Here is a 26,451-nt window from a genome sequence, read left to right on the forward strand (position 1 = left end):
AATTCTTTGTTTTCCATGGTCAGGAATGTATTGTGCTGCTAGTGGCCCTTGAGCAACATTCAGAGGGAGCTCAGTAAATAGAAGTGTGTAATATCTGAGTCCCCTTATACTGTATACAATGTTTACTTTTTCCATAGCATTTTTCATTTCCCAGTACCTATTCAGTTTGTTAAATTTAATATCTATCTAGTGGAACCCATACTTCCATGTCAGAACGTGAGATTCGTATATACAGGGTTTGTATTTATCCACAGCTTCTCGGCTGTGCCTGGTAGTTGAGGCAGATGGCATCTTGCTAACTTTAATAAACAAGTTATCTAAGCAACAGTCCTGCTTACCTGTGGTTAATTTGCCATTCAGTCTCCAGGAATGAAATGTTCTGTATGTTATCAGCTGTTTAGTTGCTGGGCATTTGGAAACAAAAACATTGCCATATGGGGTGTGAATCAGCTTCCACGATCTTCTTTGTGGGAGAGGTGACGCTTGTGTCCAGAAAAGCACTGGAACAAATCCGAAGCACCATGAAGGACGGGGACACGGCCTTCTCAAGCTGGAGGCTGTTACTAAGATCCCATGGGTTTACCCCATGAGATTCGTCAATTTTTCTTAACAGCATGTACCCAGATGACTGTACTATTGTGAGGTATGTATCAATGTGTGGTGTCACTGAGAGGTAATGGTGAGTTCTAACTCTGTCCTAAGAGTCAACTTTCTACCCTATGCCACTGGCCCTGAGTAAGTTTGATGATGATTTTTCCCTTACATTTCTAGTCAGCACTGTTGTGGGATAATCTTTTGGTACACTGTAAAGATGTGTGTCTGCCTAAGGCACCTTCTGATTGGTTTAATAGAAAGCTAAATGGTAAATAGCTAGGCAGGAGAGGATAGGCAGGACTTCCTAGCAGAGGGAGAAAATCAGGAGGAATCTGATGCTCAGATTTCTCCAGCAGACATGGGGAAAGCTAGACGTGCCATACTGAGGAAAGGTAAAAAAGTCACGTGGCAGAATGTAGATTTAAAAATATGGGTTAATTAAGTTAGAAGAGGTAGATGGAGCCAGTCAGTGGTGGCGCATGCCTTTAATCTGGCACTCAGCAGGCAGAGGCAGACAAAACTCCTGAGTTCGGGGTCAGCTGTGTCCACAGACTGAGTTTCAGGACAGGCTCCAAAGCTACAAGAAACCCTGAAACCCTGTCTCAACACACACACACACACACACACACACACACACACACACAACAACCAAACAAAGAGCTAAGTGAAAACAAGCCTAAGCTAAAGGCCAACCTTTCATAATTAATAAGTCTCTGTGTCATTATTTGTGAGCTGGTGGTCCTAGCATTAAATTACTACTACAGCACTTCTCACAGTCATTGTATAATTAAAGACACAGGAGTGAACTGCTTTAATCTTAAGTAAATTCTCAGTAACTGTGATACTTATCACACAGTCATCTAGGTATTGGACTAATATCAAAAGCATGCATGACCAGGTTGTAATGGAGCCTGGCTCATGCCATTGTCTCTCTTGTTCTTGACCCCAGGAGCCGTAACATAGGAAAGGAAGGCATGGGGAAGCTTGGAAAGCTCCAGGTCCCTGTGACTATCATCACAGGAGGGGTGGTAGGGACATAGAATTTAAGAAAACACAGAGAAGAAAAGAGGAAGGTGGGCTTAATGAAAAAAGCATTTTCAAAGCCATGGACTACCTTACCATATGCTATGGTCAATTGATAAACTAGGAGAGTAGCAAGCTGATGGGGGAAGATCATTGGTTAAAAAAATAAAGAAACTGCTTGGCTGGCCCTCATAGGTTAGAACATAGGTGGGTGGAGTAAGTAGAACAGAATGCTGGGAGGAAGAGGAAGTCTGTGAGCTCAGACTCGACATCTCTCCTCTCGGGAGCAGACGCCTCAGAAGAGACGCCATGCCCCGCTCCCGGCAGACACACGCGATGAAGCTCCGACCCAGGATGGACGTAGGCTAGAATATTCCCGGTAAGCGCACCTAGCTGTGCTACATAGAATATTAGAAATGGGCTAGTCCAGGTGCGAGAATTAGCCTAGAAGAGGCTAGATAGAAATGGGCCAAGCAGTGTTTAAATGAATACAGTTTGTGTGTTGTTATTTCGGGCATAAGCTAGCCAGGCAGCCGGAGTGCTGGGGACGCAGCCCCGTGGCTCTTATTACTACAGCAAGCATGTACTTTATACATACAGGGAAGAGGCATGGTGAAGAAAGATAACATACCTTATGAGGAAAACCATATTCATGGGAATTAGATACCCAGAAAACACTCTGAAGTACTTATTTTTCTTCTGTAGCTATGGGTAAAATTTGAGAAATAAAGACCTCCTTAGAAAGCCTATGAATATTTAAGATTCCTATTTCATGATGGAAATATAGCAATGAAAAATGAGACAGGAAAATAGGGTCAGACACACATGACTGTGAGTCATAAGATTAAAGTAACTGAAGAAAAAATAACATCCATTTGACTGCCGTAAGGATTGTGGGGAAAAAAAAACCCAACCCTTCTAGCAAAGAGCATTAATCACCTAAACAGCCAACAAAGGGTCCACCCTTTCAGAGAATCTTTACTTTCCCTCTGTAATAAAAAGTACTTGGACGCGCGTAAATGGGGTTCTTGAGCCACACACTCATTTGTTTGAGGAGCATATTTTATGCCTTTACTTGTACTTCTAATAAATCTAGACTTTAATTATTACTACCATATGTCTTGCTGAAATCTTCATTAGAGATGGAAAGAACCTGGCCTTTATGTCATGGTTGACCTGAGAGATTCCCTCCAATAACAAGAGGGAGGCAAGGTATTGGTGGGATCCCAGCACCGCAGAAAAAAGAAATTAAACTGCCCTCTTAATCTAATTATGCACTAATGGTCAAAGACTAATTTCTTCCAATATAAATTATACTAGTTTGAAAAAGGATGGTTTATATACATGTCTGCCTTTTTTAAGTTGGAGAACGGTCACTTTAAGGGATTATATAGGAAAAAATAAACATGAAAGAGAACTTTTGCTTTTCCTCTAATGTGTTTTTATCTAAACATATGTTTAGTTATATCTAAAGTTTCAAATTTATGACATCACACTTTTTTATGTTTCTCTTTAAAAATGCACTTGGTTATTCAAGACAGGGTTTCCCTGTGTAGCTCTGGTTGTCCTGGAACTTGCTCTGTAGACCAGGCTGGACTCAAAGTCAGAGATCTACCTGGCTCGGTCTCTTGAGAGCTGGGGGTAAATGTGTGTGCCACCACAGCACAGCACAAAATACACCTTTAAAAAGGCAAGTTATTAAACTATTTGTTTGATAATGAGTCTAAAAACGAATCTTTCAAACATTTGCTAACATTAGTGTATTCAGTGACACTCAAGGAACTCTATCTTTGAAGAAAAATGTAACGTCCTTCAGCAACGAAAAGTAATGATACATTATTTTTTTTTAGACAGAGTTTTACTCTGTAGTCCTGGATAGCCTGGAAATGGCGTAGATAGATCAAGCTGGCTCAAACTCCAAGAAATCAGCATGCCTCTGCCTCCTGAGAGAGTGCTGAGGGTAAATGTGTGCTCCACTAGGCCCTGCCCTCATGATATCCTCCTTCGCGTTACTAAGGACATGTGTTATTTAACTGCAGACCAACCCCAATGACATTTGATATCTTGTGGAAATGAAATTCTTGAATGTCTTAAAATTAATATGTAGGTAGGGCATGCTGTGGTACATGCCTTTAATTCTAGCACCTGGGAAGCACAGATAGTCAAATCTATGAATTTAAGGCCAACCTGGTCTATATACCAAGTTGCAGGCCAGGCAAGGCTCCATGACAAGACCTTGTCTCAACAAACAAAACCAAACCTAGTATAAATTATCAGCTTGATTGATGTATTAACTGTTTAATTCCAAGATACTAATGCAAGCCCTTTAACACATTTTCTTAGAATGGGCTATGCAATTCAGTTAAGTATGGAAAATGGATTGGAGCGGTTTTTTTTCTCTTAAATAACAATGTAAACTAGGTATAGTGGTGCCCACCTGTTGTCTCAGGTACTTTGGAGGCTGAGATGCAGGGACTACCTGAGCTTATATACCAAGTTTATTTTTTAGTTCAGTGTTAGAAACCATCATGGCAATCACGGTAAGATCCTGTCAGAAAAAGATATGAAATAAAGCCAAGGTACCTTTGTATACCTGACGTTTGTACCTTTGGGAATGATATACTAAAGACTAAAGTCAATATCCAAACAATCATTTTTATTGAAAACAGTTAACAATGTCATAAAGAAAAATCCACTCTATTATAACAAAAGAGTGAAAGCTTTGACATACAAGAATAGTTGATACTGACACAACTGGATTTTATTCAAAATAAGGTAAGACAAGGTGAACAAGCTAATGACTAAAGACCTTGCCATATCAACCAGAATTTATCTTAAACTATGACTATTCGCTGGCACCTGAACTGTGTCCCTTAGGATGCATCATGGACTGAAAAGCCTGCTGAAGGCTAACCATCTCTTGCTGATGCTGTTAAGGAAAAGAGACAGTAAACAGGATTATTTCTTACTTTCAGTGTCATTCCTACAGTAGGAAATAAAATATTTCAGTGCTTTTATTAATTCCTATTTCTGATTTTAAATACAACTTACAGATTCTTTCATAATTTTTCTTCGCAGCCTGTTCATTTCTTCTTTAAGTTCATTGTGTATATCCATAAGCAGACAGTCGTTCTTCTTCTCCACATCCTCCAAATTCTAAACACAAAAGGCTAGTTTAGTCCCATGGCATCTTTCATCCCAAGTTCTAAGTTTTAAAATAAAATTTCAAGAGAATTTTAAATATTTTAGTAATACACATTACTTTGAGAAAAAAGAAAAAAAACAAACCTAATACACGAAGACCCAAATTACTACTGTTAAGTCACAAAATAACTCAGACATCAACCAAACAGAGTTATAGAAGATACAATGGCACATTGTGCTCAAGAAGCAGTTTTAGTGAATGTTAAGGTCAGGCTGAGGCCGGAGAGGGCAAGAGCTGGGCACAGTATCACAAACTTTGCAGGCGCCACTGGGAGAGCCTGAAGGCTAACATGTGGAATATAGACACTTTCTCTTCCAGAAAAAGGAAATGGAAAATAGAGAAATAGGAATTCTGAAAAGTCTTCTAGGCAACCATCATAACTGCGAACATTTCTAATGATTTTCTCAAACATCAGGCTACAATCTACTTAAAAACAAAAAGTCAATATAGCATGATGTGACAATAAATTTACCAAAGGGAAAAATAATCTATAGTATGAGATCATTTTCAAGTCATTAATAGCAAAATTTATATTATTGTTTTGTAAGAGAGTATCTCACTTTAGTGATCAGCTACCCTCCAACTGTCCACTCATCTGTCTTTAGCACTAATACTGCACCAATGTGCTGATCATTTAAAAATGATGGTTTAAATCTTTCCTAATCATTTGCCAATCATTGCCTAATCATCACCAACCAAGTGACAAATACAATGTTAAGTGCTATGAAGAAAACAAGAGAGAATAATACATAATTACTCATTTTTCCAGAAAAAATAAACATTTTAACCAAAAACATAGCGGCCGTGAGGTGGTGGTGCACTCCTTTAATCCCAGCACTCGGGAAGCAGAGGTAGGCAGATCTCTGTGAGTTCGAGGTCAGCCTGGTCTACAGAGTGAGTTCCAGGACAGCTAAGACAGTTATATAGAAAAACCCTGTCTGGAAAAGCCAAATGTATGTATGTATGTATGTATTATGTATGTATGCATGCATATAATTTATTATATATATGTGGCAAGAACTATGAAGAATGAATTGAAAGTCAGAGCAAACAGTTTTCATAGTAGAAGCAAAGGATGATGAGAATATTAAATAGTATAAGCTAGGATCTCAGCAATAGGACTTAAATAAATAATGAAGCACTATGGAAATGAAAATCGTCAAAGTCTAGTAGTGAAAACATGGGCTATGAAGAAATTTGAAAATAGTTTCAGGGAATATTAGAGCAAATTTGCAAGAGCTCCATTTGGAAACACATAAAATAATTTTCTTTAAAATATTTTAAAACTATTGTTTATACATCAACTTACTAGCATATACTTAATTCTCAAGGAACAAATTTTAATCTTTGACTATTAAATTCTAGGATAATGGATAAGTTATTTTAGCCATTGGAATAATTTTAAAAATTGACATGCTAGAAAAACCTCCCTACTAAATTTCAAAACAAGGTTTAATTTAATTTGGGTCCTTCCTGGGGCTGGAGATGATTCAGTAGGTAACAGCACTGGCTGCTCTCGCAGAGGACCTGGAGTTGATGACCAGCACCCACAAGGCTGCTCTCAACTTTCTGTAACTACAGTTACAGGATATCCTTTGCACTAAATCTTTTCAAAAAGGTATTTTGAGCCTTTCCTATTTAATATATATGAGAATTACAAAGATCATAGAAATGATATGTAGACTTTCTCTTTCCAGTTCAATAAAGAAAATGAATATACTTAAGTATGACTATTAATACATGTGAAGCATATATCTATGGAAAACTCATAATTTGCCATCTTCTATCTGAAATAACCACCATAAAACCATTAGAATTCTACAGATCTACCACATCAATTAAAAACAATTCGTTCAAAATGGAAATTATCTTATTCTGGTAAGGAAAATGTACATTATATCTTTAGGAACATATTGTTATCGTGTCTAACATACCTTTATGAACTGCTCATGTACTTGTTTAATTGTTTTCAGTCTCTTGCTCTGAACGAGTCTACACTGTTGAAAAGCCTTTTCTTCCTGTTGAAAATCATTCTACAAATACAAAAGGAAAAACTGTATTAACAGTTTAGTAATGGTTGGTTGTTCTGGGCCTCATACATGCACGGCAAACACTGTCCTTTTGAGCTACAGCTTAATCTCTAAAACTTTAAATTTAAAAAAAAAGTCTATTTTAAACTCAGAAAAAATATTTTAAAATGACTAACTTTATTATTTCTCTTTAATAACCATTATGCCTGTTTAAATTATTCTCTAAACACTAACATGTTATGAACCTTCTTCATTAGCTTCCTAAAATTATAGGCCAGATAAGGTAGAAAATCATTTTCAAGACACCATTTATTCTTGGAAATTTCAGTCTCCAAACAAGCCCAGCTTTGTTTTCTGCAACTAACACAAGAATAGCTTCTCTATGCATATTAATTAGAATTGTGATACCAACCATTAGTTTTACATATTTTTCCTGCACTTTCTGAAAATCCAAATCCCATTGCTGAAACAGATTTGTAAATGCCTGAGCAGACTCTCCGTTAAGCTTTGCCCTGTAAACATAATAATGAATGGCGTTACTTCTTATACTAGAGGAAAGTAACATTCAAGCCAAAATTGAGTTGATACACTATTATAGTGGAAAAAGAAAGTAATAGCAGTTTAAATATTCTGATGGAAAACTCAGAAGTAAAATTAGATTTACACTGATTCCAGAAGTGCTTCTTCCTAAAATTAAAGTCTCCCCTCTCATGGGGACTTTTGAAACCTGGAAATTTTATCATACGTATATCTATTTTCAATATAATATTTTCTCCAAAAAGTATATTTTTCATTTTTTCTACTTAATATAGAGTCTTAAAAATACTAAATGATTTTCAAACAAAACATTTCACTAAGTTCCCCACTCCCCATTTTGGCACAGCCACAATCTAGTATAAACCAAGAGGTCATATTCAAATTGACCTCTCTCTACACCATCAGCTATGGTTAAATAACAGTTATTAGATTCTATTCATCTAAACTTAACTAATTTCAGGAGTGAATAATAAAATACCAATTGTTATTTAAAGGAGAAAAACCTAATCTTCATTGGCTTCTGTGAAGCAACACTATAAAGATAGGAGGTCATGAAGGCACCTGCCTAGAGAAAAGTCAAATATTTTCACTAGAGACTCAAACAGAAAATGACATTTTTCTTAAGTGCTTTACATAAATATATATTAAAAATTGGTACAGACAGGTTTTTTGTTTGTTTTCTTTTGTTTTAGGAAAGAAAAACCTTACACAGCATCTTCACGTGAGTTCCAAACTTGTTTCATATTCTGGTCAATTCCTTCCAAAGACTTAGTATTTGTTTCCAGTCTTTGTCTCTTAGCAGTAAGAGCACGGTTAATGTCAACTGTATTTTAAAAAATGTTCATTAGAATTCAATGCTTAAGAAATTACTTTGTTCTCACACATTCGAGTAATTATAAATTCTAATAATGATCACTCATCAATAACAAACATTTAAACATTTAACATTTAAAACTATAGTGTCAATATGATACAGCTTTCATATTTTGAACACCTAGGATTTTAGATTTTCTGACTAGGTCTGTTCAGTCAACAATTTCTATGAAAACATTCCAAATCCAAAACTCTGAAATCTGAAGCATTTCTGGTCCCAATCATTTTTAATAACCATATGGTAATTAGGATTTTCCTAACTGAAGATGTTTTTAGAGGTGACAAAAATGAACTAATAAACAAAGCAAAGGGGAAGTATAGGATTTATGAAAAATAATTAAATAAACGCTAACTACTTCTAAAATTTATAAAATACTCTATACTGGAAACGTGCATTTGCCTGAATTCTTGTTAGAGAGCATGGAATAAAATTGCTTATTAAAAATATACCCTAAAAGGTTAATTTGTCAACATTATTTATAAGAGAGAGTGAATGAGAGGCTGGGGATGTAGTTGAGTTTAAGCACTTGCCTAGCATATCTTGTTTTGTATGCTTTGGTTACTATTTATATTTCATTAAGCCTTTATAGGGCTTTTTTACCACTATGGACAGCAAGCAGTTCATAAAAAATTTAAATTTCAAATATGGTGTGGTAGCAAAAAAAAAAAACCCAAAAAACCGACAGTGCACCACTGCTAACTCCAGCACTGGAGAGGCAAAGACACACAGATCTCTGTGAATTTGTGGCTAGCCTGGCCTACATACCAATTTCCAGGCCATTTAGAGCTACATTTTGAGACTGTATCTCAATAAGAAAAGAAAATTCTTGTCAGTTACTTTTAATAAGCATAAGAAATTTCTATTATATAAATAATTTAGAATTTTAGTAGCTAAAATTTTTTCATACAACACATACATGGAAGAGATAATTTCAGCAGCTAACACACATATTAAACAACAAATTATAAAACATGTATCTTGACACCACTAAATAGAGAACATCTTTCAAAAAAGCTGCTTATATGAGTAATCCTTAAAGAAGCCTAATTTTAACTGTTTTGTAAGTGTATATGAATGGGGGCATTTTGCTTTCATCTGGTTAGGTCTGTGTACCATGAGCCTCCTTTCCACTGAATCCAAAAGGCAGCACTGGATCCCCCTGGACTGGAGTTACACATAGATGGTTGTGAGCCACCATAAAGGTGCTGGGAATCAAATTGGATTCCTTTGGAAGATGCCAGTGCTCTTAACCATTGAGCCATTTCTCCATCCCCTATTAACTCTTAAAATAATACTATCCTTGGTTGGGTTTGTTTGTCCCTGTAATCCCAGCACCTGTGAGGTTGTCAGGTGATCTACAATGTTAATGCCAGTCTGAGTTCCCTATGAGACGATCTCAAAACAAACAAGTAAACAAGCAAAAGTGAATATTCTCCCCAAGAAAGCCCATGTAATTGATCCTTAACAAACTTCGTAAAACAAGGTTTTAGGGTTCAGATTTTAAACCTCTGTTGGCTATCTAATTTTCTTCTTAGATTATAATTTGTTAGAATGAAAATAGTAACAAGGAGTTATATTAGAAGCTTCAGTTTTATACTGCCTAGAAAGGAATGCAGTATAAATCCTAGGAAATAAAATGATTTTTTAAAAAGAAACTGATATACAGAGTAAAAGAAACTGATATATAGAAATAGTAGATGGTTTCCTCTTTTCTTCTTCTAAAAAATCCATTGAAGTCACATATGTCTAAAAGCATTATTTTTACTTTTCTCATCATGAAAAACTATAAGGAAGAATATGATGCTAAATCACAAATATTTTATGAAAATCTTATAAATGAGAACAAAGCATTGAAGAGTAGGCATGTAATATACTGGTTAACATATTATTTGCAAATTATTATGTAGTTTTAAATAATTTTCTTTAAAAAAGTATCTTTAAAACATACCTGAAACTCTTCCACAAAGAGCCTCTACCTTTTCCCTAAGAAGAAATCACATTTTAAAAATGGCACTGTAGTTCAGTAAAAGAGCATTTTCCAAGCATTCACAAACTCCCCTATTAAATATCAAATACAATGACAAACACTGTTTTGTTAAGGATTCATAAGATATAACAGTTTGGAAAAAATAGCAAATGTCAAGTATCTTATATATACTACCTGTTACATAAACAAAGCAAGTATTTCTTGAAATATATTATTCAACAGTCAAACAATTTTTAATATATTACCCCATATCTACAAACAGTTCTATGGGACTTCTCCTTCCAGGTGAATCACTTGATGAACTCTGTTCCACTGACAAGAAAAAAAAATTTGAAATTAAGAACACTTCTAACAGACAGTAATAAAACTATGTTTGCAGTTTTTTCAGACATTGACAACTTAAACTTTTGTATCAGATATAGAAATACAAATTTTTCTTTGAAGGTTAGATGAAGTTAAATTATGATTCATGACCATGTGTAGGAACAAATTTTGAAGTGTTTCTAGGATAAGATTACATAGCAAGTTATTTATCGATCAACATGTTAGGACTTCAAAGGCAAGATACACTACATGGATTTCTAAAATTTAGGTATAGGGATATGGAGAGTAAAGTACACAGAACAAACTAACAAATTGTAAGTGTATTAGGTTCAAAACAAAAGAGCTGGAGCAAAGTATCAACACATTCGATGCCTTTAAATTTTTTTATGTTATTATTAGTAGTAGACACACATCAGTGTGGGGATCAGAGAACAGCCTTCTGCAGTAGATTTCTTTCCTTCCTTCTACTATGAGGGTTCTGGGAATCAAACTCTGGTCCTCCTGCTTGCAAGGTAAACACTTTTACTCCCAGAGCCAGTTTGGCAGCCCCCAACATTTGACATCTTATACCTTGAGTATCACTCGGAATTGAAACACAGAAATCCGGTTCATCGTCTGAGTCATAAATTACTATGTGCTCTTTCTCCGCATGTGAGCTTTCAGACCCTTGGGGCTCTTCCGGATCCCTTCTTGCATGGGGAAACATAACTGTATATTTTCTGTTTGAAAACACAAGAAGAAAAACAAATCTCTCAAAACAACTGAATCCAAAGGCATTATTTAAGTAAACTGAGAAAGCTATCAAATAAAATCAAGATGTTCTTATGTGAATAGTGTTAACAATTTTCTTACTTTACTGCATCCAAAGGGAAAAAAATGGCAGTTGTCAATGTAAAAATGATACACAATAGTGGAAAAAGTGAAGGGTGCTCGGGTTGTTTCTAATGGATTTGAGGCTGACCCCAGAAATATAGAGATAGCGCCTAGAACATTCCCGGCCTTTCAGATCCTACTGAGGACCCTATTCCCTCCTCACCATGCCAGCTCCCCAGCTCTACCAGGGTCCCTGGAACCTCTGCTTCCCTGGGCCTTTTGCTGTTCCTTATCCCCCTAACTCTTAATCCCTTTAGCTCCCCCCACCCCCGTACTCACCCTTTGCCCCTAGAGCTCTTTCCTCACACTGAGTTCCTCCTCGACTCTAGCTCCTACACGTTTTTCAGTCCTGCACTCCCTCTCCAATACTAAGGACTAACACTTCATACTCAGTCTAGCTTGTCATTGCCTTTCATGTTCTCCTTGTCCCAAGCCCCTCCCCCAGAGACTCCATCCCTGCTAACCTTTTCCCAGCTCTCCTAACCTACAAGCTCCTCCTAACCCTCTAAATCTTTCTTACTTCTACCCTCTCCCCAGTTCTGCCTCACCTCATACACACCCCAGTTCTTCCTCATCCCTAACTCCTCCCCAGTAACCTCTCCTTGACTCTTCCTCACCCCCAGTTCTTTTCTTCTGTCTGCTTCCCCCTTCCTCCTCACCCCATTGCAGTCCTTCCCCCAGTCCCTCCCAAGCTTCTCCTTGTCCTTACTCCCTATTCAGGTCCTCCTCCTTGGCAACCACTATCTAGAACTTTCTAATCCCCAAGACCTCCCCAGATCCTGACCCCTAGCCCCTACCTAGCTTCAACTCCCCAAGTCCCTCCTCATCCCTTTTCCTTTTGGTTCCCCATACGTCTCCAGCATCTTCTCACCTACAGTCCTTCCCAGGATCATCCTCACATCAGAGCTCACCCTTGTTCCTAGCTTCCCCCCAGCTCCTCCTTACCCATAACTTCTCCCCAGCTCCTCCTAACCTCCCAGTTCCTCCTAACCACCAATAGCTGTCCCCTTGTTTCTAGTCCCTCTCCAGTTATTCCTCATCCCATCTAGGATCTCCTACCCCTTAACCCTACTTACTCCTACTTATTCCAGCTCCTCCCCAATATCTAGTTCCCCCTTGTTTTTTCCATTTGCCCAGCTCCTCACTCCAGCCCTTGTCAAGTTCATCCTCACCCCTAACTCCTTCCTAGCTTCAACTCACATCCAGCTCCTCCTTACCCTTGGCCCCTCCCCAGTTTGGATAGCCAGCCTCTCCTTTCCACTCCCCAAATCCTCCTCACTATGTATTTCTTCCTAGCTTCTCGGTCCTCCCCAGCTTCTCCTCATCCCCAATTTCCTCCTTGCTCCTAATCACTTCCCTGGTTCCCCCTCACCCTTAGCCCCAACTGCCAACTGGCCTCCAGCCCCTCCCTATATCTTCATTCTCACTCTAGCTTGTCTTTATTCCTAGGCCCCATGCCCCTCTGCCCCACCACCCTCTGCTTGGAGTTGCCACCTCCATAATGGCAGCAGAGACCTCCCCGATCCTCTAAGCTTCCCTTCCTTCCACTTAGGCTTTAGTCTGCTCGAGGCAAGGAACCTCTGTTTTACTATCAGAGGCCTCAATGAGGTTCCCGGCCTCGGCCACCTCCATTTTACTATTCAGTGGCCTCGTTCGGTCACCTCCATTTTACTGCCAGAGGCCCCGGCAAGCTTCCGGTCACCCCCATTTTACTATCAGAGGACCCGGCAAGCTTCCGATCACCCCCATTTTACTACCAGAGGCCCCGGCAAGCTTCCGGTCACCCCCATTTTACTATCAGAGGCCCCGGCAAGCTTCCGGTCACCCCCATTTTACTATCAGAGGACCCGGCAAGCTTCCGATCACCCCCATTTTACTACCAGAGGCCCCGGCAAGCTTCCAGTCACCCCCATTTTACTATCAGAGGACCCGGCAAGCTTCCGGTCACCCCCATTTTACTATCAGAGGACCCAGCAAGCTTCCGATCACCCCCATTTTACTACCAGAGGCCCCGGCAAGCTTCCGGTCACCCCCATTTTACTATCAGAGGACCCGGCAAGCTTCCGGTCACCCCCATTTTACTATCAGAGGACCCGGCAAGCTTCCGGTCACCCCCATTTTACTACCGGAGGCCCCAGAAAGCTTCCGGTCACCCCCATTTTACTACCGGAGGACCCGGCAAGCTTCCGGTCACCCCCATTTTACTATCGGAGGCCCCGGCAAGCTTCCGGTCACCCCCATTTTACTATCGGAGGCCCCGGCAAGCTTCCGATCACCCCAATTTTACTATCGGAGGCCCCGGCAAGCTTCCGGTCACCCTCATTTTACTATCGGAGGCCCCGGCAAGCTTCCAATCACCCCCATTTTACTATCAGAGGACCCAGCAAGCTTTCGGTCACCCCCATTTTACTACCAGAGGCGCCGGAAAGCTTCCGGTCACCCCCATTTTACTATCAGAGGCCCTAAGAAGGTTCTGGTCACCCCCATTTTACTATCAGAGGACCCGGCAAGGTTGTGGCCACCTCCGTTTTGCTATCAGAGGCCCTAACAAGGTTCCAGCCACCTCCATTTTACTACCAGAGGTCCTGGCAAGCTTCCGGTCACCCCCATTTTACTATCGGAGGCCCCGGCAAGCTTCCAGTCACCCCATTTTACTACCGGAGGCCCCAGAAAGCTTCCGGTCACCCCAATTTTACTATCGGAGGCTCCGGCAAGCTTCCGGTCACCCCAATTTTACTATCGGAGGCTCCGGCAAGCTTCCGGTCACCCCAATTTTACTATCGGAGGCCCCGGCAAGCTTCCGGTCACCCCCATTTTACTATCAGAGGACCCGGCAAGCTTCCGATCACCCCCATTTTACTACCAGAGGCCCCGGCAAGCTTCCGGTCACCCCCATTTTACTATCAGAGGCCCCGGCAAGCTTCCGGTCACCCCCATTTTACTATCAGAGGACCCGGCAAGCTTCCGATCACCCCCATTTTACTACCAGAGGCTCCGGCAAGCTTCCAGTCACCCCCATTTTACTATCAGAGGACCCGGCAAGCTTCCGGTCACCCCCATTTTACTATCAGAGGACCCAGCAAGCTTCCGATCACCCCCATTTTACTACCAGAGGCCCCGGCAAGCTTCCGGTCACCCCCATTTTACTATCAGAGGACCCGGCAAGCTTCCGGTCACCCCCATTTTACTATCAGAGGACCCGGCAAGCTTCCGGTCACCCCCATTTTACTACCGGAGGCCCCAGAAAGCTTCCGGTCACCCCCATTTTACTACCGGAGGACCCGGCAAGCTTCCGGTCACCCCCATTTTACTATCGGAGGCCCCGGCAAGCTTCCGGTCACCCCCATTTTACTATCGGAGGCCCCGGCAAGCTTCCTGTCACCCCAATTTTACTATCGGAGGCCCCGGCAAGCTTCCGATCACCCCATTTTACTATCAGAGGACCCAGCAAGCTTTCGGTCACCCCCATTTTACTACCAGAGGCGCCGGAAAGCTTCCGGTCACCCCCATTTTACTATCAGAGGCCCTAAGAAGGTTCTGGTCACCCCCATTTTACTATCAGAGGACCCGGCAAGGTTGTGGCCACCTCCGTTTTGCTATCAGAGGCCCTAACAAGGTTCCAGCCACCTCCATTTTACTACCAGAGGTCCTGGCAAGCTTCCGGTCACCCCAATTTTACGATCGGAGGCTCCGGCAAGCTTCCGGTCACCCCAATTTTACTATCGGAGGCCCCGGCAAGCTTCCGGTCACCCCAATTTTACTATCGGAGGCCCCGGCAAGCTTCCGGTCACCCCCATTTTACTATCGGAGGCCCCGGCAAGCTTCCGGTCACCCCCATTTTACTATCGGAGGCCCCGGCAAGCTTTTGGTCACCCCCATTTTACTACCAGAGGCGCCGGAAAGCTTCCGGTCACCCCCATTTTACTATCAGAGGCCCTAACAAGATTCTGGTCACCCCCATTTTACTATCAGAGGACCCGGCAAGGTTGTGGCCACCTCCGTTTTGCTATCAGAGGCCCTAACAAGGTTCCGGCCACCTCCATTTTACTACCAGAGGTCCTGGCAAGCTTCCGGTCACCCCCATTTTACTATCGGAGGCCCCGGCAAGCTTCCGGTCACCCCCATTTTAATATCGGAGGACCCAGCAAGCTTTCGGTCACCCCCATTTTACTACCAGAGGCGCCGGAAAGCTTCTGGTCACCCCCATTTTACTATCAGAGGACCCCGCAAGCTTCCGGTCACCCCCATTTTACTATCGGAGGCCCCGGCAAGCTTCCGGTCACCTCCATTTTACTATCGGAGGCCCTAACAAGGTTCCGGCCACCTCCATTTTACTATCAGAGGCCCCGGAAAGCTTCTGGTCACCTCCATTTTACTATCAGAGGCCCTAACAAGGTTCTGGTCACCCCCATTTTACTATCAGAGGACCCGGCAAGGTTGTGGCCACCTCCGTTTTGCTATCAGAGGCCCTAACAAGGTTCCAGCCACCTCCATTTTACTACCAGAGGTCCCGGCAAGCTTCTGATCACCTCCATTTTACTGCCAGAGGCCCCGGAAAGCTTCCGGTCACCTCCATTTTACTCAGAGGCCTCGGAAACTTCCGGTCACCTCCATTTTACTCAGAGGCCTCGGAAAGCTTCCGGTATCCTCCATTTTGCTGCCAGAGGCCTCCAACGATGTTCACACTTCCTCCATTTTACTATCAGAGAACCCCCCCCACGATGTTCGCACCTCCTCCATTTTACTATCAGAGGCCCCCCACGATGTTTGCACCTTCTCCATTTTACTATCAGAGGCCCCCCACGATGTTCGCACCTTCTCCATTTTACTATCAGAGGCCCCCCACGAGGTTCGCACCTCCTCCATTTTACTATTAGAGACCCCGCCCCCACGATGTTCGCACCTCCTCCATTTTACTATCAGAGGCCCCCCACAATGTTCGCACCTCCTCCATTTTACTATCAGAGCCCTGACAGGGTTCGCACCTCCTCCATTTTACTATCAGAGACCCCCCCACGAGGTTCGCACCTCCTCCATTTTACTATCAGAGCCCCCCCCCACGAGGTTCGCACCTCCTCCATTTTACTATCAGAGACCTCGCCACGAGGTTCGCACCTCCTCCATTTTACTATCAGAGCCCTGACAGGGTTCGCACCTCCTCCATTTTACTATCAGAGGCCCCCCACGAGGTTCGCACCTCCTCCATTTTACTATCAGAGCCCTGACAGGGTTCGCACCTCCTCCATTTTACTATCAGAGCCACCCCTCCCCCACGATGTTCGCACCTCCTCCATTTTACTATCAGAGGCCCCCCACGATGTTCGCACCTCCTCCATTTTACTATCAGAGCCCTGACAGGGTTCGCACCTCCTACATTTTACTATCAGAGACCCCCCCCACGAGGTTCGCACCTCCTCCATTTTACTATCAGAGCCCCCCCCACGAGGTTCGCACCTCCTCCATTTTACTATCAGAGCCCTGACAGGGTTCGCACCTCCTCCATTTTACTATCAGAGGACCTGGCAAGCTTCCGGTCACCCTCATTTTACTATCGGAGGCCCCCCCACGAGGTTCGCACCTCCTCCATTTTACTATCAGAGCCCTGACAGGGTTCGCACCTCCTCCATTTTACTATCAGAGGACCCGGCAAGCTTCCGGTCACCTCCATTTTACTATCAGAGGACCCGGCAAGCTTCCGGTCACCCCCATTTTACTACCGGAGGCCCCAGAAAGCTTCTGGTCACCTCCATTTTACTATCAGAGGCCTAACAAGGTTCTGGTCACCCTCATTTTACTATCAGAGGACCCGGCAAGGTTGTGGCCACCTCCGTTTTGCTATCAGAGGCCCTAACAAGGTTCCAGCCACCTCCATTTTACTACCAGAGGTCCCGGCAAGCTTCTGGTCACCTCCATTTTACTGCCAGAGGCCCCGGCAAGCTTCTGATCACCTCCATTTTACTGCCAGAGGCCCCGGAAAGCTTCCGGTCACCTCCATTTTACTCAGAGGCCTCGGAAACTTCCGGTCACCTCCATTTTACTCAGAGGCCTCGGAAAGCTTCCAGTATCCTCCATTTTGCTGCCAGAGGCCTCCAACGATGTTCACACTTCCTCCATTTTACTATCAGAGAACCCCCCCCACGATGTTCGCACCTCCTCCATTTTACTATCAGAGGCCCCCCACGATGTTCGCACCTTCTCCATTTTACTATCAGAGGCCCCCCACGAGGTTCGCACCTCCTCCATTTTACTATCAGAGACCCTGCCCCCACGATGTTCGCACCTCCTCCATTTTACTATCAGAGGCCCCCCACGAGGTTCGCACCTCCTCCATTTTACTATCAGAGCCCTGACAGGGTTCGCACCTCCTCCATTTTACTATCAGAGACCCCCCCACGAGGTTCGCACCTCCTCCATTTTACTATCAGAGTCCCCCCCCACGAGGTTCGCACCTCCTCCATTTTACTATCAGAGACCCCGCCCCCACGATGTTCGCACCTCCTCCATTTTACTATCAGAGGCCCCCCACGATGTTCGCACCTTCTCCATTTTACTATCAGAGGCCCCCCACGAGGTTCGCACCTCCTCCATTTTACTATCAGAGACCCTGCCCCCACGATGTTCGCACCTCCTCCATTTTACTATCAGAGGCCCCCCACGAGGTTCGCACCTCCTCCATTTTACTATCAGAGCCCTGACAGGGTTCGCACCTCCTCCATTTTACTATCAGAGACCCCCCCACGAGGTTCGCACCTCCTCCATTTTACTATCAGAGCCCCCCCCCACGAGGTTCGCACCTCCTCCATTTTACTATCAGAGACCTCGCCACGAGGTTCGCACCTCCTCCATTTTACTATCAGAGCCCTGACAGGGTTCGCACCTCCTCCATTTTACTATCAGAGGCCCCCCACGAGGTTCGCACCTCCTCCATTTTACTATCAGAGCCCTGACAGGGTTCGCACCTCCTCCATTTTACTATCAGAGCCACCCCTCCCCCACGATGTTCGCACCTCCTCCATTTTACTATCAGAGGCCCCGATGGTGTTCACACCTCCTCCATTTTGCTATCAGAGACCCCCTACGAGGTTCGCACCTCCTCCATTTTGCTATCAGAGGCCCTGTAATGCCGATGGGCGATTTGCTGTACAAGTAAAATGGCGCCTGGGACCCCGGCCTCCCTCTACGGGTCACACTCCCCCCTCCTTATTCTCCTTCATTCTCGCACTCCTTCCTCCTCACACTCACCCCTTCCTCCTGCCTGAACTAACCCCCCTTTGGCTGAACCAGGCTTACCGTCACAAAATGTGATCACATTCACAACTCAGATCTCCTTCAGCCAACTGCTCCGCTTCACTGCTCCGCTTCACTACTAGGAGGAGCTTCTGGGGTAACCGACTTTAAATGGCTCAACAGGGAACCTCTTTGATTGGCTGAATGCTGTGCGCATGCGTGTGTGGGTTACTAGGCTCTTTTGCGAATGCGGGCAGAAATCACAGTGAGGGCGGAGCATCCTGTGGTGGGTTGGTGCCTTGACAGCGGCAGGGCTTGGGTATGGGTGATAGCAGCTCTTGTGGGCTCAGGGGGGGGGTTGCGTGCAGGAGACGGCCCGTGTGTAAGGGGAGCAGCTGTGGGGGATAGGGTAAGACATAGGTATAGCAAATCAGAAAAGGACAAGTTGGGGTTCACAGATTTGGGCCATTAATTGGTCCATTAGAATCTTTTTAAAATTTATATTTATTTTTGTGTGGGGCATACACAGCACTTGTGTGTAGGTTAGAGGACATGTTCAGACCTGTTTTAGAAGGGAGGCCACTTGTTAATTCCCAGCCACCCAGCTAGTTTAGACCTGAAATAATCACACAAAAATTGTATTAATTAAATCACTGTATTAATTAAATCACAAAGAACAAATAATATATATAATTCAAACTGTGAATTTTCCATTTTTGCATGGCTTATTTTTCTTTACTCCTTTTAATCTATGACTGTCTGTACTCTGTCTCATTAAAGACTTTACCTTTTTAATTAAAAAAAGCATTAAATTTATTTTATGACTCTTTATACTCTTTTTCTTCTCTCTTCCAAGCCTACGTATATTTATTCAATACTCTGACTCATCTGGATTTGTCTTTATTGCATATCTGTAATTCTTTCCTGTCCAAGAGCGCTTTTTAAAATGCTAAGTGCTTCTTAAAACTTAAGCTGTGTCATTACTATTATATATATGGTACTTTCTGCTTGCCTGCCCAGTCTTAAACTTAAGCTGTTCAATTCCTATGATATCTATGGTACTACCTGCTTGCCCACCCAGTCCAGCATGGTGGAGCCCCTCGAGCCTCTGAGAGCCATACACACAGCCCCATTCTCAAGCACACAGGCAGTCCATGTCACCATTAAGCAAGCCACAGCATGCTGCTCACAAGCCCCATCTAAATGCTTCATCTCCCAAAAGAGCCAGAGGTTGCACTGGCAGCATGGCCCAGAAAGCCTGTATTTCAAAATGGTGTGGCTTTTTTCCTACAACCAGTGAATCAGGAAAACCTCTCTTAAAGGAGCTATGGTGGCATGTTGCCAGTAAACAGCAAGAAGCTGTGTTAAACTCTGTATTTTTGTGATTTTTGTTTATGGAATTAAGCACTCTCAGGCTTTAAAGTGGATTTTAGTTTGCCACGTTGGTGTCAATCTGTTGTAGAAGGGAGGCTGCTTGTTGGTCCCCGGCCACCCAGCTAGCTTAGATCTGAAATATTCACACAGAAACTGTATTAATAAAATTACTGCTTGGCCCATTAGCTACGGCTTCTTATTGTATAACTCTTAAATTAATTTAACCCATTTCTATTAATCTATGTATGGCCACAAGGCTGTGGCTTACCAACTAAAGATCCAGCATCTGTCTCTGGCAGGGCTACATGGCTTCTCTCTAACTCCACCCTCCTCCTCCCATGCTATAGTCCAAGCCAGTTCTTTGCTCATTAAAGCAACACATAGACAGAAGGACCTCCCATACCACAGACCAAACAATACCTTTTTTCCTTTTGGGTGGTGACATTGGGGTGTCTTCAGAGCACACAGTAGCAACCAGTTAGAGATAGATTTTCCTGGGGCTCTGGAATATCACAAATTACACACATCTAGAAGTCCTCTCCAGCTGGTACACACTTCCCTGCTCCTGGGAGTCCCTAAGTGTTGGGATCCAGTCTCTATGGATCTTGCTGGGGCTTCCAGCATATTACTGAAAGCCCATAAGAGATGATTAGACTTTGATCTCCTTGATGTCAAATCCTGAAAAATTACTCAACTCTATTCTAGGAACCAAGATGCCCTAGCTAACTTAGCTTCTGCTAAACTGCCTGCTTGTACAAACCTTCCCTTCCATCTAACTACTTACCTTAGCTTCTGTTAATCTGATTGTTTGCAGCAACCCCCACCTGTGAATGGAAGTTTCTATTCTGCCCAGTTCTGCAAGTCTTCATTAGCAAAGAAACACACCATTTGTAAAGAGACTGCACTTTTGTTTCCCAGTCACCCAGACTTGAACAATCACACAGAAACTATATTAATTAAAACACTATTTGGCCAATGGCTTAGGTATATTTCTAGTTAGCTCTTAAATCTTAAATTAACACATTTCTATTAATCCGTGTGTTGCCATAAGGCTTGGCTTCCCGGTAATATTCCGGTAGCTTTCTCCTTCGGCACCCATATGGTGTCTCCTTGACTCTGCCTACTCTTTCTATACATCTCTGTTTGGATTTCCCATCTGGCTTTATTCTGCTAAGCCATTGGCCAAAATTGCTTCATTCATCAACCATAAAAGCGACAAATATACAGAAGGACATCCCATATCACCCACCTACATTCCTACCCTGAAGCTGCTGAACAAGATACTAGAATAGGCTTTTAGGTTTTTTTGTTTTTGTTTTTGTTTTTTTTCCCCTTACCATAAACACTCATTGCTACACTTGGGTCCCAAATACCTGAATGTAGTTCCTACCAGCTGAAACAAAGGCTTTCAGTTAGTTAAAATTGTGTCTGATTGGACATTATTTCTGGTGGGCTACCCATAACATTGTATGTGCTAAAAGGTTGTGTGTGTGTGTGTTTGTATTTTGACATAAGGACATTAAAATGAAGAATGAACATAACTAAAAAAGTCAGAACACTTCCTTCTGTTTTGTGTAATTCATGATCACTTAATTTTGCTATTTAAATGTATGGAGAAATATTTCTTGGAGTCTATTTTTCTAACCATGCAACTGTAGTGGGATTTCGATCCATTTAGCCAATACCTTTGGAGTAGAAAGCCCTAGATTGTGATCTTGTCTGCGTACCTGACCACTTAAAAATTGAGGGCACAGGCTGTACTCTCTGACTCTCTCGTTTTCTTGCTTGGGTGGGTGGACCCTAGTTCCCCTTAGCAGAACAGCAGGACACAGCAGTTGATTGCAGCGGCATTTAATCTGTATCAGTGGGGAGTGTTTATCCCATTTTATACCTAAATAAATTCTTTCTAAAAACTTGTAGTGACTATATGCTTACCCATTTCCTCAAAATACCTGTTTGTGTTTTTTCTATTTAAAAATTGTTTGTGATTTGCCAGGCAGTGGTGGCACATGCCTTTAATCCCAGCACTCAGGTGGCACAGACAAGCAGAGCTCTATGAGTTCGAGGCCAGCCAGGTCTAGAGAACAAGTTCCAGGACAGGCTCCAAAGCTACAGAGAACCTCTGTCTCAAAGAAAAAAAAACTAGCAACAACAACAAATTGGTTGCTTTTATACTTCTTAATGGTTAATAGGTCTTAATTCTATTTTTTTCTTGCAGTGCTTGTGAGCAAGCTTGTGAGCACTTCTTAGGCATGTTAGGTAATCACTTGCATCACTGAGCACAAGTTAATTCAAGGCAATTTTGTGTTCTTTTGGTGGTTTTCCAATACAGGGTTTCTCTGTGTTTCCTTAGCTGTCCTGGAACTCACTCTGTACATTAAGATGGCCTCCACTCAAAGATCCACCTGCCTCTGCCTCCCAAATATTCAGATTAATGGCATGCACCACCACTGACATCCCAGTTTGAATATTTTTCTTTATCTTTACACTTTTATTCCATCATCAGCTTTGAATTTTATAACTCTGGCAATTAATGGTTTATTTTAATTCATACGAAATTTACCTTTTTGAAAATGGTGATAAGTATATAAGAAACAAGAGTATAAATACAACACGGAAAGAATGTGATGTTAGAATTCAGCTACTTTTCAAGCCATGATGCCTAGCAGAGCCTTTCCCCTTTCACAGATACAGGCAGGCACCCTCAGGAGACATAATCTTCAAGTAACAGACTTATGTGTGCTAAAGTCTTTCACCTGGAGAAGTGAGTTTACATTAATGGGGGTTATGGTGGCTACATATTCTCCTGCCTACCTCTTCCTTACCTCCTGCACAGAAACCAGAGAGCTTGGATACAAGCAGGTACTGTGAGACCTTTCCCACCCTCTAAAGTGTATAAGAGACTTGTGCATCTGCCATGTGTACCCTGATTTCCTATTTCCAGAACACCTTCCATGGTATCTGTCTCTAGTGCTAGGGTCCTGAACTCTCCTAAGCATCCCTACCATATTGTTGGCTATATGTCTTTTTAATAACTTTCAAAATAAACTTACTTCCCAGTAATATGTCTCAGTGTCCCTCTTGAGTCCTATCCCCCTTCCCAAACCTTACGGTTACTCATTATCACAGATTTACATAGCTGATTAGGGACAATAAACCTTGGTATTGATATTAAATTATTACTATTGCTGATGTGAAAAATTCCAGTGGTTTCTAGGTATAAAACCAACATTGAATTCCTGGAGTGGACCACTTTTGGTCATAAAAGCTATTTGGGAGAGCAACTGAAATTAGTTTGCTGGTTTTTTTTCTGTTTCTCATGAGGTACACAGTGCATCTTGCTATTTTATGTCCTGTTTGATGCCAGCTTAGTTACTGAAAATTTTGCTGATCTCAGTAAATGAATTAGAGGTTATTAGATTGGCAATGATTTTTCTCCAGAGTTTTTTTTATCTCGTGAGCAGTTACACTTTATTTTCTAATCTGATTTCCTGAGTCATTATTTGCACACCTTTTTGGTAACTTTGAAATAACTTTACAAATAACCCTGTTTATATTGTTGGCTTTTGAGATAGGATCTTATGTAGCACTGAGTAGCTTCAAACTGTTTATGTAGCTGAGAAAAATCTTGATGTCCTGATTCTCCAGCAGAACCCTGTAGAGCTGCCTCCAGTGTTGGCTTGCCCACATTTCATAAGAGAAATTCTTACAGTGCCACATCCAGTAGCTAGAGAGTACAGCTCCAGAGCATGATAAATACCTATGCTGCTGCCATCTGGAGATGAAATATCCTGAAAATACACATAGGGTGGGAGGATCTGAATTCTAACCCCATTCTCTCCTTCTAACAGGTTAGAAAACCTGGAGTAGGTTATATCACCTTAGCCTTAGGTGTCCTCATTGATAAAAAAGCAGGTAGCAATTTTGTTTTGGTTTTGGTTTGGTTATTGGTTCATTTTTTTTTTTTTTGAGACAGGGTTTCTCTGTGTAACAGCCCTGGGTGTCCTGGAACTCACTCTTGTAGACCAGGCTGGCCTCAAACCACTGAGATCTGCCTGCCTCTACCTCCTAAGTGTTTGGACTAAAGGCATGTGACACCACTGCTGGCTAAGTCACTTTGAAAGTCTCCCTGCAGGTCTTGTAGGTCATGTTAGGATCAGGAAGCATGGACAACATTCCTTCTTCTGTAGCATACGATACTACAGTTTTTGTCACCCCCCCCCCGAATTCATGTTGAAACTTAGCCAGAGACGCAATGGTATGAAGAGATGGGTCCTTTGAGGAGTGATTAAACTCATGGAGGTAGAGCCTTTATGGCTGGGACTAAGTTGTGCTTAGAAATCTTGATGGGGAGAAATACTGCTTTCCCATTCTGCCTCTGGCATTTGAGAACCTGATTTTCCTCCCCTCCAGAAGGCACATTATTGAAGGTGTTGTTTTAGAAGCAGAGCAGCTCTTGATAGATAACTGTACTGCTAGTGAATCCAGTTTAGGATCCTCAGGCCCCAGGTATACTATGAAAGAAATTTCTATTCTTCACATATTCTCATATATTCCTTCAAATGGATTAAGGCACATTCTTGTCTGCTATGGAATTTCACTGGAATTCCTTATTCTAGGGCATTAAAGTTTCTGAAGGCAATTTACTACTTATTAATTTCTCTACTAATAATATCATTAGATAAATTAATTTATGAATATTTTATGATTCTGTTTTCCATTGTGATCACTATCAAATTTCTAGTTAGGTGTAAATTCTGTAGAGACAAAAATGTTAAAATATAAATGTTAAAAATAAAAGCCAAAATTTTCCATTTCCTAGACCTTAACTGCTTGGAGCCTATCTAATGATTGAATGCCTTATACAATTAGAGACTAACTTCTAATTTGGTCCTGGTTCCTCACATTAATAGAGTCTCAAGAAGGACACAACATTATAAATGTTATTATTCCAAAATAGTGGGCCGTCTTGAACTCTGTTGAAATCTAATCCTGCTCAAATGGTCCAAGAGGTAAGCACAAATAAATTTACTCAGCTGTTATAAAAGCCAGATGTTTCCTGGGTGCTTTACCAGGAGTAGATTTGCAAGCAGTCAGCTTTGTTTAAGTCACAATATAGAACATCCCTACTTAGCCTTCCTTTGGGTGGAGAGACAGTGGCTAAAAATACCCAGTGTCTATTAAAGCTTTTATATCAGTTCTATCATTGATATAACATGAGAGACTATGCGAATGTAAGCATAGAACAGTCCATTATACCCAAATATCTGATCTATTTAGCCTCAGAATAAGACTCTGCTTTTACAATACCCACATACTTCTTAAATTTTGTAATATGACACTTTCCATTCAGAACCTCTAACCAGCCTGAAAACAACAGTCTTTGCCCCGAAAGAAGCTGCTCTGGTTGGGGGGGGGGGTGGGGGGTGGATTGCAACACGGAGAAGATAAGCGGATGCTATCCCCCTCATTATTCTGATTTGTCAGGAAAAGCAAGGTGGAAAGATGAAATGAGGTGTCAGCTTGTCATTTCGTAAAATTGGTGGCACTTAAAAGAATGATGATGTAAAATGGATCTATGCTGAAGAGCACTTTTGGAGATCCAAAACTGAGAACCCATGAAAAGAATTTGACAGTAAGAAAAGGGAGAATGGGGTAGATGTGACAGAAGTCGTTCCTTAGGTTTAACCTTTACCATCAAAGAAGTAAAAATGAAAAGTTCTCTGCAGACATGGCCTTGATAATGACCCAGTTCCGAATGCTCTCTACCTCTGAACTGATTTCTTTAGGGAAGAGTTTTCAACAAACAGCCTATCTCTTTCGGGGTATAGGATATAAGGATGGGTGGACTCATTCTGAGTGATGTGGAATTAGAGAAATTGACTAATATAACTAAAACCTCCTTATGACAAAGGCTTCTCACCTGAGGCAATCTGAAGGAAAGAAATCCCTGGCTTATAATACCTATCAATGACACTTGGTTTTCGCATGCTGAGTTTCCTACCAACATTATGGATTGGAGACAAACAAATTCCGTGCAAGCAGTACTGAGGAAAGTGATTTCTTCTGCCCAGTTTGACAGGCTGTACAGGACTGTTTATTGGAGAGGGAATAAAGATTGGTTCAGATTGGGATTTAGCACTGGTACGAATCTTTAGTGGTTTTGTTCTGCCCCACCATAGGTTGTAATATTTTTAATATAATGTGCTACTAATTTTTGAAAATTTCATAAATACCTCCAGTATTTGTTTTTATTTTTTGAGACAACTTTTCTGTGTCACAGCCCTAGCTGTCCTGGAACTCGCTTTGTAGACCAGGCTGGCCTCAAACTCACAAAGATCGGCCTGCCTCTGCTTCCTGAGTGCTGGGATTAAACATGTGCGCCATCACCACCTGGCTGCTT

General features: G+C 42.2%; 1 protein-coding gene across 1 annotated transcript; it reads right to left on the reverse strand.

Moving 5' to 3' along the window:
* Positions 1-4,462: 4,462 nt before the first annotated feature.
* LOC142841640 (synaptonemal complex protein 3-like) lies at positions 4,463-11,280 on the reverse strand. Its single transcript, XM_075958544.1, has 8 exons — positions 11,145-11,280; positions 10,496-10,562; positions 10,212-10,246; positions 8,098-8,212; positions 7,265-7,364; positions 6,757-6,855; positions 4,669-4,773; positions 4,463-4,546 (listed from the first exon to the last, which is right to left on the reverse strand). Exons 1-8 carry the CDS (start codon positions 11,278-11,280, stop codon positions 4,463-4,465), a joined length of 741 nt encoding a protein of 246 aa, XP_075814659.1.
* Between the last annotated feature and the right edge of the window lie 15,171 nt (positions 11,281-26,451).

Source organism: Microtus pennsylvanicus, chromosome X (genome assembly GCF_037038515.1).
Source record: "Microtus pennsylvanicus isolate mMicPen1 chromosome X, mMicPen1.hap1, whole genome shotgun sequence".
NCBI classification, from domain to species: domain Eukaryota; kingdom Metazoa; phylum Chordata; class Mammalia; order Rodentia; family Cricetidae; genus Microtus; species Microtus pennsylvanicus.